General features: G+C 28.8%; 3 protein-coding genes across 7 annotated transcripts in view; all 3 read right to left on the bottom strand.

Annotated features, from left to right (window-relative positions):
• Window positions 1-248: 248 nt before the first annotated feature.
• LOC122504779 (protein ANTAGONIST OF LIKE HETEROCHROMATIN PROTEIN 1-like) lies at window positions 249-11,468 on the bottom strand. Of its 2 annotated transcripts, none has more exons than XM_043616020.1 (5): window positions 11,424-11,468; window positions 5,524-5,876; window positions 3,801-4,150; window positions 2,042-2,261; window positions 249-691 (listed from the first exon to the last, which is right to left on the bottom strand). In XM_043616020.1, exons 2-5 carry the CDS (start codon window positions 5,850-5,852, stop codon window positions 376-378), a joined length of 1,215 nt encoding a protein of 404 aa, XP_043471955.1. In that variant the 5' UTR covers window positions 5,853-5,876; window positions 11,424-11,468; the 3' UTR covers window positions 249-375. The 2 variants fall into 2 exon arrangements, with proteins under 2 accessions (XP_043471955.1, XP_043471954.1); XM_043616019.1 differs by lacking the exon at window positions 11,424-11,468 and adding an exon at window positions 6,077-6,337.
• On the bottom strand, window positions 11,104-13,082 carry LOC122504782. The gene is made up of 2 exons (XM_043616025.1): window positions 12,821-13,082; window positions 11,104-11,633 (listed from the first exon to the last, which is right to left on the bottom strand). The coding sequence occupies exons 1-2, from the start codon at window positions 12,971-12,973 to the stop codon at window positions 11,397-11,399; spliced, it is 390 nt and encodes a 129-aa protein (XP_043471960.1). The 5' UTR covers window positions 12,974-13,082; the 3' UTR covers window positions 11,104-11,396.
• Window positions 12,948-13,504, bottom strand: part of LOC122504780 — a 91,992-nt gene continuing 91,435 nt past the window's right edge. For all 4 annotated transcript variants that reach the window (XM_043616021.1, XM_043616024.1, XM_043616023.1 and 1 more), the window contains 2 exons: window positions 13,198-13,416; window positions 12,948-13,087 (listed from right to left, as the gene is read on the bottom strand). In XM_043616021.1, coding sequence (XP_043471956.1) covers window positions 13,291-13,416 — 126 coding nt within the window. In that variant the 3' untranslated portion in view covers window positions 12,948-13,087; window positions 13,198-13,290. The remainder of the gene's footprint in view (window positions 13,088-13,197; window positions 13,417-13,504) is intronic.

Raw genomic sequence — 13,504 nt, 5'->3', positions numbered from 1 at the left:
AAAGATCAATAAACGTCTTTTTAATCTCATAAAAATAATAAAAGTAATAAAACTTTTTTTTAAGATTAAAAATAATGGTATTTTAAAAAAATTTATTATAAAGTTGGATGATACTAGAAATAATTATTAACATTTTATTACATTTTATTTGAGGAATGAATTAAACCTTCCTCGGAAATATTTTTTTTTTTATAAATACATATTCTATAAAATTTTAATTTGACAGGAAATCAAATATTTTTTTACTAAATGACTTTTTATAGAAGATAATCATAAAAATTACTGGAATGCGTATTTTAACTGACATGTATGAAACAATAATTACAGATATTATTATTTTTATTATTGAAAATAAAAAATGTCAGTTTTAATCATTTAAATAATTTGTCCTTCTTTGGAGTTAAAGTAGTAAGTCAATTTCTCTCTAATGTCTATAACATTTTCTGGAAATATTTCATGAAAATGAGGTAAATGTTCTGCATTTCTAACAATTTCAGTAGGTGCGTTGTTTCTTCTGTCAGTATCACATTGTCTTATTTCTTCCGTGATGATGAAATTGTGTAAGCACAATGAAGCTTTTACAATACTTTCTGCCGTTTCCAAATCACAATCTAAACGCTGATTTAAAATTTGACACGTTGCGACGAGCGTTCCGAAACTGTCTTCGATAACGTTTCTGCCTCGTGACAATCTGTATTACATAAAAATTTAAAAATGAATATTCTTCAAATGATATTATTTGAAAAAGAAATGAAATAGAGTAGAGTAGTCAGGCGATGTCAAAGTCGATCATCGTATATAACGTCTTTTTCTTAAAATAACAAATAAAAACTTTTTCAACCCTTTCGTGCCCCCGGGAAACAGAGCCAGTGGATTTTATTGAAACTTGTTACTCGGAGGGTTTTTGGGGTTGCTGATTACGAATCTGAAGTAAAATTTCCAAATTTGAAAATGGCAATCCTGAAAAACCCCGAGTAACAAGTTTCAATCGAATATAAGTAATTTTGAAAAAAATGTTCACCAACAAGAATTTTAAAAATTTTGAAAATCTGACTTTAGATTCGTAGTATCGATTCCACAAACCCCTAAGTAAGAAGTTTTAAGCGAATTTGAGCAAATTTTGAAAAATTAAATTTTGTTATTTTTTTAACAATATTCTACCTATCGTTTATAATCATTATTATTGTACTATGCAATTTCTTTCCTATACATAACGTTGGTGATTAAAAAAAACTATATTATTTGTTAGCAGGTTTAAAATGACAAAAGTTTTATTAAATTTTGTAAAAGTGCTGCACATTTGTGTACCGGATGCGCGAAAGGGTTAACCCCTTAACTGTTTTAGGAAAATACAACATGATTGTCCTAAAATGACCAGCGGAATCTGATACTTTTTCAAATAGTATAATATATTTAAGTTATAACTAATTATTTAATTATTGTATAAAATATCATTAATTACCCTTATAATGTCTTATAATATTGATACATAAAGAAAAATATCTAACAATTTATATGCAAATTATATTTATTTTGAGTGAAAATGAACACGACCCACGGGTGGGTCGGAAACAGTGGCCAAAGTTTTTCACGACCCATCCGTGAGTCGGAAACAGGCAATTGGTTAAATAAAATATCTATGAAAATACTATTTCAATATTAAATAGTGATAAATCACATTGAAAATATTTGATGAAATGCAATCATTTTATAAAAAAATTATAAAAACAACTCAAGTCTAACACTGATCCTAATTTCGGACATCAGTTCAACATTAAGAATTTACATATGTCAAAAAAAAAAAATTTATTATTTTTTGATAAGAAATTAATTTAAATGATTCATCAGAACACATTTATTTTTTTTTTTAATATGAAACAAAATAATTTTTATAAAGTATAAGTCTTACAAATTCTTTAAATATATTTTATAAAGGAATTCGTTTTAAAGAGTATTTTTTTTACAAATAAACACAAAAAGTGTCCAACTATAATAAATTTTCGAAATAATCCACGTTTACCTTAAAAGTTTTGAAACTCACCTATAATTAAAAACCTTCTGTCTTTCTGTAAGAACATTTTGTCTTGCAAAAGGTTTAATTAAATACTCTGATGTAGGGAAAATTTCGTCTCCTATAAAAAAGTGAGGCAACTGAATGTTGGTTCTTGGTAAAGTACTGGCACCTGGGATATTAGCATTCTCAGTTTCTAGAGCTCGAAATAGACTGGTGTTACGAAAAGCTGATAAATCGGTAGCTGATCCTAAAAAATTGTTTTTTTGTGTTTTATATTTAAAAACTACTTTCTCAAACAAAATTCTTTTTACAGCAGGAAAATATTAATGTTTACGAAAAATAACTCGGTTCGGTTCGAATTTTGTAGTAACTCGAATGTCGAATATTCGACATTCGAACTAGGCGAAAAAATTCGAACAGTTCGGTTCGAATTATTTTGCACAGCTCTAATTATAACCCTTTCTGAGTTTAATTATTTTCTACAATTTTCAAATAAACTTCAACTCTGAATCAATTAATATAGATAATTTTCCAAAAGTTCTTCTAGAATTTAGTTATTTAAATACATAAACTCTCTTTTTTATAATAATTGTGACTTTCCATAGTTTTTCCTTAAGTTACTAAGGTATAATATTTTCAAAAAATTATAATAAAGAAATTCTTACAATTAATTTTTTAAAAAATTTCCAAGCAATTGAAATTTGGTAAAATCTTTTAAAAATAATTAAATTTTAAAAAATTGTAAATAAAAATGATCAAATTTTTGAAGAATTTTAATTATAAATAGGACCACGATTTCTCAAAAAATTTAATAAGTCCAAAAAGTAAATTTAGCATCATGATTACAAAACAATTCTAATAGGAAATTAGTTTCTAAAAATATTTTATGAATTTAATTTTTCGAAAATAATCTTAAAAGAATTTTTGAACAATTTAAAAAAACTAATGAATTTTCTTTATGAATTTTAATTAAATATTGTAAATATTATTGTTTCTTCCAAAATGCTAAAAATAATTCTAAAATGTTATTATTTTTGGAAATATGTAATTGAAAATATTAAAAACATTTAATTTAAAAAAATTAGAAGCTTATTTTCAATTTTAAATTTACAGTTAAAAATTTTTAATTAAAATGTTTGATAGTTCAATTATTTTCAAAATTTGCAATTCATATTATTGAAAAGTTGATTTTCGGAAATTGTAACAAAATACTTGGAATAAATTAATTATTTTCAATTAAGTTTTACAAAATTTTAATTATTCAAAAACAATTTTTAAAAGATTTGTTTACACTTATTTTTTGCATTATAAAAATCAAAATAAGTTGCACTTTTTTACTAAAAATTGTGGCATTTTGTTGCAATGTTTGGAAGAAAAGTTGAAAAAGTCTAAATTTTCTTAGTTTCCTCGACAAAAAATTTTTTTCATGACATTTACCTGATTTAACTGACAAAAATTTTGTTTTAATGTGTTATAGAAAATTTATTATTTATCACTCGAAATCATGAGAAAATCATGGAAATTTATAAGAAGAAATTTGTAGAAACTCTGTTAAAATAATGTACTGAAATTATTTTTTTTTTGAAAATTCATTCAATTTCAATTTTAAATAATTTAAAAGAATTCAAAAGTTAAGCTAAAATTATAAAAAATTAAATAATTCTACATAAATTTTTCCCAAAAAAAGCTCTCTTTGTAATGTTTTAGAAAAGTTCAATTATGTAAAGTTTCAAATGATGTTTATAAATATTTTTAGAAAAAGTTCAATTATAGAATAATAACTTACCATATTCGCCAATATCAACCCATGTGAAACGGTAGTAAGCATCACAAATAGCGAGTAACTTGAAGCTATAGAACTTCTTATAATTATAAAAAAGACTTCCTGAATTAGGAGGAGCCTTTATTCGAATTTCTTTACCATCTATAGCACCGATACAGTTCGGAAAATTCCATCGCACTCGAAAACCTTGAGCTACAATTTTCCATTCAGCTGGTGTCTTCCAACGTAAATATCTTTTTGAAAGTAGATTCCACATTTTTTTACATACTTCATTCACTATTTTATAGGTAGTGCTTAAGCCAACACGAAAAAAGTTGGACAGCGTTCGGTTGCTATCTCCGTGCGCCAAGTAACTAATAAATAAATAGCACATATTAAACAAAAAAGTTTACAAGAATAACGAATTTTAAATAATGAAACAGTAACAGATAGCAAATAATAACCGATAAAGGGTTTGAAAGGGTGACTTTATATGTTAAAATTGAATGTTATTTTCAGATAAAGTATATTTTAAACCATTTTTATGGTATTCTATGCTTTTTCACATTTTCCTCGATTATTCAGAAAATTTTTCAATCAAATATATATATATTAGAAAATAGAAACTTCAAATAACTTAAAAAAAATTTCAATTCAACTTTTACAAAAAAATTAAATCTACACAATTTTAAGTTAAAAGTATAAAAAATTCAAACATTCAAAGATTATAATGCGAAACCTTTTCAAAACTCAATTATTATCTAAAGTTTTAACTAAAATTCATATTTCAATCAATTATTATTAGAAAATTCTACGAGAATTCAATTATTTAAATACAAAAAAAATAATTTATTGAAGAATTGAATGTTTTTTAAAATTCAACTCTCATTTAAAGAATTTTATCAACAAATTTTTAAATAGGTAATTAAAATTCTTTTGACGAATTTCAATAACATTTCTAAGAAAAATTTCATTTTTCGAGAAATTAGATTAAAAATGTACTAAAAATAATTAAATTTCTGTAAAAAAAATTTCATTGAACTGAAAAAAGTTTTTGAAAATAATTGAAATTTTTTTAAGAATTTTATTAAAAATTTTTTAAATAATTGAAATATTGCCAAAAAATTTAATAAAATTTTTGAAAATAATTGAATTTTAGAGAAAAATTTTAATATTTATAAAAATAATTGAAATTATGACTATAACTGTTTTTAAACTTTTGACCATAATTGAATTTCTGCTAAGAATTTTATTACTTTTGAAAATAATTGAATTCTTGAGACGAATTTTTTAATAATATTTCTTTTTTAATACCTAATTATTTTTAATACAAAAATAAATAATATATTGAATAATTAAATGTTTTGCAAAATTGTATTATTCTCATAATGAATTTTATTAACAAATTTTTAAATAATTGAATTCTTTTGACGAATTTTAATGAAATTTTAAGTAAATTTAAGTAAAATTTAAGTAAATTTTAAGTATAATTACATTTTTCGAGGAATTCAATTAAAATTGTATAAAAATAATTAAAATTCTGCAATGAGTTTTATTATTTATGAAAATAATAATTGAATCCCTGTAAAAAATTGTATTACATATTTATAAAAATAAATGAATCTCTGTAAACATAAACTGAATATTTTTGAAAGTAATAGAATTATTGCAAAGATATTTATAAAAAATTTTTTAAATAATTCATTTCTTTTGAAAATAATTATTATTATATTATTATTATAATTACTTTAGTGTTATTGCCAATCTCACTTCGGTTGACAATGGACGCCTACGACTCCTTTTCACTAGACTGGGTCCAACGATATCGTGAAGTTTTTTGAAGCCGTCTACAGATAACCTGCACATTTCCTTAAATAGTTCTTGATCGGAATTTGCGTAGTATAAAAACAAACATTCATAAGCACCATAATTATCTCTTAAATAATTTGTGATGTGTGGTCTTACATGCCACCGTCGATTAGATTGATTTTGATGAGAATAAATTAATAGTAGGCACCGCTGCAATAATTGTAACCATTGAAAAGCTATTAGAATAGTATAGTATGTAATTAACATTTTTCACTTTAATAATGTCGCAATCTGCAAAGAAGATAAATGACGTTTCAATTACTTTATTATATGATATTATATGATTATAAGAATATAAACATTGCTTGATAAAATATAAAAAAAAACTTAATATAAATATGTAACAGGTATAACAGGTGATAATAAGATAACCTATAAATTACATTATCTGTAATAATTTATTATTTTATTTATTATGTAAACAAACTTACCCAAGGAGTCAATGAAAAAAAGGAATCTCAAAGGAAAATACAAATTATTGTTTACAAATTATTGTCACAAATTATTGTTTACAAATTATTGTCACAAATTATTGTTTACACTACACCAATGAACGCAGTGAACAATTGCATATTTTAATCCCACAGTGTATATATTCATAGAGAATCATAGAAACATCGGAACGCGAAACGATGATATTTAGTTTGTGCGCGCGCATCATTTTGACAGTGCATTTTGTTTGTGTCGATCTAAAGAAAGTTGTTGTAGAAACTCCTTGAACGAGGCGCCGGACACTTTGTCACGCCTCTACGAAGAATTTTCGAAAGACACGCCCCCTTCACAGTTACTACTTACTCGTAATATGTCATGGTACGATGAGATGGTAACACGTGTTCAAAGCAATCCCACGCGTCACAACAAATACAGACTTGATAACGACAACACGTTATACTATTACAAACCAAATCACCTTAAAGAATGCATAGGTGATAACAATGCATGGAAAAAGGTTTTACGCGAAACGGAAATTATTCCTATTATTAACAAATATCACGATACCCCTCAATCCGCGCACCCTGGAATTGGTAAAACGTACTTATTAATTATCAGACATTATTATTGGCCTGGTATGTGTGAGGACATAAAAAGATACATTAACGAGTGCGAAATTTGTTTAAAATGCAAATCAAAAAATTATCCACAACAGGGTTTAATGTATCCTCGTAAATTTTCTGAACCTTGGGATGTTGTTTCGTTAGACATTGTAGGCCCATTACCTCGGTCAAAAACAGGGAAATCATATATTTTAGTATGCGAAAACATATACACGCGTTACTTAGAATGTTTTCCACTATCGAAAGCCGATGGCCCTAAAATTGTAAAATCCTTAAATACATTAATAAATAAATGGGGAACACCGAAAACGTTTATTACGGATAACGGAACGGAGTTCGTAAACCGTACGATCTCGAAATTTTTATTAGAAATCGGATCTGTCCAACGAACTACACCCGTATATCATCCGCAATCAAACCCAGTTGAACGCGTTAACCGTAACCTAAAAACAATGATTGCAAGCCTCCTTGGTGACAATCATCGCGAATGGGACGTGTTTTTAGAAGAAATTCAATTCGCATATAACACTACGGTACACACTTCATTAGGAGTCTCCCCCGCTTATTTGAACTTTGCTCGTGAGCCAAGACGCGTTGGTGAACAAGTAAATGACACAAAAACAAATTCAATAATTGACACGAATACCCCCGACTGGTTAGAACGCGTAAAACGTGTAAACGTACTTCGTGAAAAAGTTGAAAAATTGATGGCAAAAGCTGGCAAGAAGCAGAGCAAAATTTATAATAAAACAAAACATGAAAATATAAATTTTGAGCTCGGAGATTACGTGTTCTATCCGAACAATACTTTGTCCAATGCAGCTCGCGCTTTCAGCTCTAAACTGGCACCGCGTTATAAAGGACCAGCAGTAATAATCGAAAAATTATCTCCCATGGTAGTCATTATCGGCGATCAAAATGGAAAAAAAATCGGCAAATATCATATCAACGACTTAAAAATTACAAGGAAAAATCTTAGATCGCGTACTAGGTTGTAAATTCTGTTTCAGATCTCACGAAACGATGGAAGTCAACAACGCGTTCACACTCCCAGCCTCAGCAGAGATTAAGATTCTCAGCTTCCAACCTGCGGCAGCTGACCTTGAAAATAATACCTCGAGACCAACTCCAACCGAAGAAGCATCTGGGTTGCTCGTACTCCGCAAAAGCGAGCTAGAAGCAATTCTATCTTCACAAGACGCGACAAAATTGCAACTCATAGAAGCTCTCCAACGCGTAGATGAGCTACAAAATAGATCCGACGAAAAAGCATTAAACCAAACATCTCGTCCCAGCGGAAGTAGCAACTCCAACGATGAACTTATGCATGCCTTCCTCGAACTGACCAAGGACCACAGACAATTGACGGAGAAGCTAAACGCCACTCTTACCGAATTGCAGTCTTCTCAAAAACAAAACGAGACATTGCAAGCCGAATTAACCGCGTTCAATTACGATTGGGACGACTTACTCGATAAATATAAGGAAATCAAACCACAAGCGATGTTAGCGAACAAATATAAAAAATACTTCGCCCAAAAAATGAGTGAAGTATACCACGCTCAGTCTCAACTTCGCAAACCAGCACTAAGGCCAAAGGTCCCACCCGGTTGTCTTAATTGCGGCAATCTTGGACACAGTCACCTTTCCTGCACTCAACAATATAATGGAAAATTCTGCCAAGTATGTACATGCACAGACTTCCCAACGCGTGATTGTCCATGGCCTCATTTCCACAACGCCATGCCTAAACTGCCTGAACACCTCAAGTGTAAACGATGCTCGTCCCCCCGGAACCAACCGGATCCCCACTGTTCCTTATGCCGTCAACAGCTAGTGACGAGAGAAAGAGCAACGCGTAAACAAATTGCTGAAGAGATCGAAGCTGAACAAAATCGAGTCCGCCCAACAGAATCTCTCGTACAGCAGTCCACATCAACTGAGAAACTTACCATGGCGACCCCTGCTATAAAAAAAACTCCCTGTCCTGAGACTTCAGACAGCTCATCGGAAAACACTGACAAAATCAGCCCTACTTTAACCACTACGCCTCCTTTAGATGAAGAACCAGATGTTATCAAACCAAAAATTGAAAAGAAGAATAAGAAAAATTGCAAGGATCAGCTGCCAAAATCTACGAAGGAGGATGACAACTCACCACCAGTCTTGTAACTACCTTCCACTCGTCAACAGCGTAATTCTTCAATTAACGCCTAATTTTCGTTATTCTTCTCAATTAAACTTTATTTTTTTTTACATTTTTTTTTGTTTTTGTCTAAATTTTAGTTTTGAAATTCAAACAAAATTTCTATTTTGTTCCTTTCACTATCTCACTCCTTCATAAGATAAGTTAAATCGTATAATACATTCCATTATTCTCGTACTTATCAAATCTAACCCGCGTTAAGTTAAAAAAAAAAGGTTATTAATAATACTAAATAAACAAATTTATTTCTGAAAGAGTGTGAGTGGAAAAATTTTGTATTCTTTTGGTATGCCTGCATTTATCATTTAAAGCGATTGCAAGCTATCACCGTAACTACAAAGTGAATCATTAAATATTCAAGTTCAATTCTGTTATTTTACTAATTGGTTTTATTTTGTTTCCTTTTCAATATATCATCTAACTATATTATTTACATTAAATACTCGACTAGTTAATCGAGCAGATGCTGGCTATATTACCGCGTACAGTAATTGACCAGACCTAAATGAATGACGGTAACGACAATTCAGAAGGGGGAATTGTGACAACCCGATTTAAAATATACGATCACAAATTTCAAATCAGACTTTAAAAATTTCTAACAACTGGTCCAATATAACTTGATATGCAAGCATTTTGGGAGTCAGTGAATTTAAAAGTTTCGAAAAGTTTGTTGGTAAATATTTATGCAGCAGGAAATGCAGATTTTTGGTAACCTAAATGCCTAAATTAAAATGTGTTTATCGAGACGACATCTAGGAACATTTCTAGAGAATTAGGCATAATTTCTGGATGAAGTTCAATTCAACAATTGCAGAATACTTTTCTCTTGGACGCAGGTCTGCTAGGACATAATACAGTATTGTATTTCCGTTGTGCTTTGGCACAATAATAATCCTGCTGCTTCGATAGATGTAGTAGGCGATGACAACTGCCCCGAAAGGGGATGTGTAGAAAAATTTGCTTCCTGGCTATCGAAGTAACGAAGCTAGCAAAGGCGCGCTGCCTTGCAGGGAGACGTTAGGGTGTGAGGATGATACCGTAGTGTGTCCGACGACGAGTTGACAATGTCCTCGTCAAAGTCGGAAAGCCTCTCATACTTAGGCCTGGGGAGGTATGAGAGTTATCAAACGCTTCAAAAGTTCTTTTTGGAGTGTCAACCTCACAACATACATGTGACAGCAATGCAGATGTATTTTGTTACGTATGCGGACAATTTGATATCCCGAAAAATCGCAAATTAATTAATGAAAACATTAAACAAATTTACAAAGATTGTTTTGATTTTGAGATAGTCAATCAGAATGAAAAATGGGTTCCACATACAATCTGCAGTTCCTGCTACACAATGTTAACTCGTTGGAATGATATGAAAGAGAATAAACACCTGAATTTTTAAAAACCAACATTGTGGAAAAAACCATTGAATCGAGGAGATTGCTACTTTTGCATGACCAATGTAAAGGGCTATAATAAAAATAATAAAAAGAATATAATTTACGCATGTATAAAGAAGGCTTTACGCAAGAAGAGCTTAGCAACCTCATCAGAGATTTGAAATTACCCAAAGATGGAGCAGAATATCTAGCTTCAGTTTTAAAAAAGAAAAATTTGTTATGTAAAGGCACCACAGCTTACTTTTATCGTGACAGAGAAAAGCAATTTCGGAAATATTCTACAAAAGACGATGAGCTTTCATTAGTATATTGTTCTGACATTGAAGGACTAATAAATGAATTGAAACCAAACGTATATGAAGATCAACATTGGAGGTTATTCATTGACTCTTCTAAAAGAAGTCTATAGGCAGTGCTAATTCATAACACTAATGTTTTTGCTTCAATTCCCGTAGCCCATTCTACTGAACTTAAAGAAGATTATGAAACTGTCAAATTAGTTTTGGAGAAAATTAAATATAAAGAACACAATTGGCAAATTTGTGGAGATTTTAAAATTATAAGTATCATGTTGGGCCAACATGTTGTTGGGCCCTATATACCAAGTAAAGTGAAAACCCAACAAATTTTTTTAATTTGTCCGACATATTGAATCCGCCATTTTGAATTTTTAAAAACTGACTGCAGATTCGTAATCAGCGATCTTAAAAACCCCCGAGAAACAAGTTTGAGACAAATCTAATCAATTTTTAAAAAATTTTGTATTTTACATAAATTACATAAAATCTGACATGTTTTTTGAGGTTAGAAAAAAATCCTGACGTGATGGAGCAAATCTGATTTCGTATTCGTGTTCAGCGCATCAAAATACATAGTAGTATGGTACTGTGGACTTTCGCGCAGGGTACTTTTCTTTTTTTGTGGGGCTGTGTTATTAATATTTTACTTACTTATCACATTATTTACTGAATGATAAATTTCAATTTAACCCGGTGAGCGCAAGATTGGGTTGAGAACAGACAAAGTTACGCTCTGTGTTCCAATTTTTAATCTTACGCTCGCCGGCTTGAATAAATCAATTAAAACAATACTACTAAGAAAATAAATGTAAAGTATTTACTTTATATACTGTTAACAAGTCTTTTCGATTCTCCTTATTTTTTATATGAAACTGCTTTGGTAAATTAAGTAATACATGAACCGTTTGTCCATTAACGTCAATTCTAGATGTTGATGGTAGAAATGTTAAAAGTTTTGGAAGAGCATCCAACCAATTTCTTCTTAAATTTGTTATTGGGATATTGTACGAGTCTGAAAATTCCCACAGGAGCTGAAAAGAAAAAATTAAATTTTTAATTATACATTTTCTGCATAATATTAATTAATAGTTTGTTTAATTGACAGTTAAATAAAAAGTATATGAAATATAAAATTTTACATTAAAAATTCTGTTGAATGAAAACATAATTTTGTTAAATAAAAATTGTGCATCGTAAATTGAGATCAGCAAATTTTTAACTAAAATTCTTCTCTAAATAAATTATTTTTATTAATTTTTGATAAACTTCTTATACAATTTAATTATTCAAAGAAAAAAATAAATTCACCTAAAATTTAAAATTTAAATTTGAAAACTTTTAAAATTTAATAATTTCTAAAAATTGCAAACTCAACTCTTATAATATTCAATTAATTATTTTTTGAATTTCAAGTAAAATTATGCATTGAATAATCAATTAATTAAAAATAATAATTTTATTATAGTTCATTAAGAACTAAATTATTTTAAATAAATTTAATTTAATATTTAATTGAATTCTCGGATCGAAGAAGAGCAAATAATTATTTCAATTACATTGCACATTGCACTGAAAAAAATTTCTGGTTAAGATATGTTTCACACTATATTCTGGTTATTCCAATCAGAATTTTTTTTCACTATGGTTATATGGCCTTCTTTGATCCGGCAGCTCAATTATTGATAAAAATAAAAAATTTAATTTTTTGTAATAAAATTTATTGTTTTCAAATTGTATAAATCAAAATTAAAAGAATGTCCCTGAATATCCTGACCAGTTTTAATTTGTCTAAATTCTCTAATTTTGTTGACTAGCCCTAAAAAAAGTATAGTTAAAGAAACAAGAATTCTGCTTATTTCAACCAGAATGAAAAATTAAATTTATTCACACTAATTTTTTTGTATTAAAAATATTTGAAATTCAGGTTAAATTTCTGGCAAATTCAATCAGGCTAAAAATACCAAAAAACTTTTTAGTAAAAAAATTGTTTCGTTGTTTTAAGTAAATAGTATATTCTCATTGATTTCATCAGAAATTGTGGTTCAAAGAGACCACAATATAAACGCTTTGTGTAGTAATCAAAATTATTTAACTAAAATTCTCTAGTCTTATTCACTACAAATATTTAGTTAGATAATTAAGAATTTTTTTAGTACATGACATCCGCGTTAATTGATGTCACAGAATATTTTTTTATTTGTGATTTTAATAAACTTGCCATTCCTGGTACTTTAAATGCTGAATATTCTTCAAGCATCTGTCCTGCAGTCAACTTTTTTTTGTCTTTAGAGCGACATTCTCGTGTTTGTTGCAATGTCCTCTTAAGAATATCCTTGCTTCGTTCTTTTCCTTTTTTGACTTCTCTTTCCATTAAGTCCAATTGCTCAGTTTTCCAATCGGAGTCGGAAGACTGATTTTGTGAATCTTTCTTTTTCTTCGATTTTTGCCTTTTTATACAGTCTTTTAGTGCTTTCTCTAATCCCACCTAGAAACAATGAATGTCACTAAAACCATATCTAAATTTATATATTGGTGTATAATAGTTTTGAAGCAAGTTTTGAAGTAACGTTATATGAATAAGAAAATATTACTCACATATTCCGACCCGAATACACCTTTTAAGGAAGGGATTTTGTTAACTAAAGCAACTGCAACTTCTATAACTTGATCCTTATTAGTTTTTTCATGCTAAATCATATTGGATGCGACAGTCCTGATAATTTCAGATTGTTCTTTATAATTGATGAGACCCGAATTTATTGATTTCATTAAATTTGGACGAAATACATCGGGAATGAAAAACTCCAGAGTGACCTGCAAGAAACAAATTTTTTTAAATTAGGAAAAAATTTCAAAAAATAAGTAAGTTAAATAAGAATAAACTGTGGGGAAATATTTTCAA

This window comes from Leptopilina heterotoma, unplaced genomic scaffold, assembly GCF_015476425.1.
Source record: "Leptopilina heterotoma isolate Lh14 unplaced genomic scaffold, ASM1547642v1 Lhet_316, whole genome shotgun sequence".
In the NCBI taxonomy this organism is placed as follows: domain Eukaryota; kingdom Metazoa; phylum Arthropoda; class Insecta; order Hymenoptera; family Figitidae; genus Leptopilina; species Leptopilina heterotoma.
This window is presented reverse-complemented; position numbering and strand designations above follow the sequence as displayed.

Coding starts and splice junctions, on each gene's coding strand:
- LOC122504782 (XM_043616025.1), bottom strand. CDS start 12,973: ATGGAAAGAGAAGTCAAAAAAGGAAAAGAACGAAGCAAGGATATTCTT. Junction 11,634..12,820: donor CATTTAAAGTACCAGGAATG/GCAAGTTTATTA, acceptor TTTTCTTTTCAG/CTCCTGTGGGAATTTTCAGA.
- LOC122504779 (XM_043616020.1), bottom strand. CDS start 5,852: ATGTTAATTACATACTATACTATTCTAATAGCTTTTCAATGGTTACAA. Junction 4,151..5,523: donor AGATTGGCAATAACACTAAA/GTAATTATAATA, acceptor TTTATTTATTAG/TTACTTGGCGCACGGAGATA. Junction 2,262..3,800: donor GGTTGATATTGGCGAATATG/GTAAGTTATTAT, acceptor ACAATTTTTTAG/GATCAGCTACCGATTTATCA.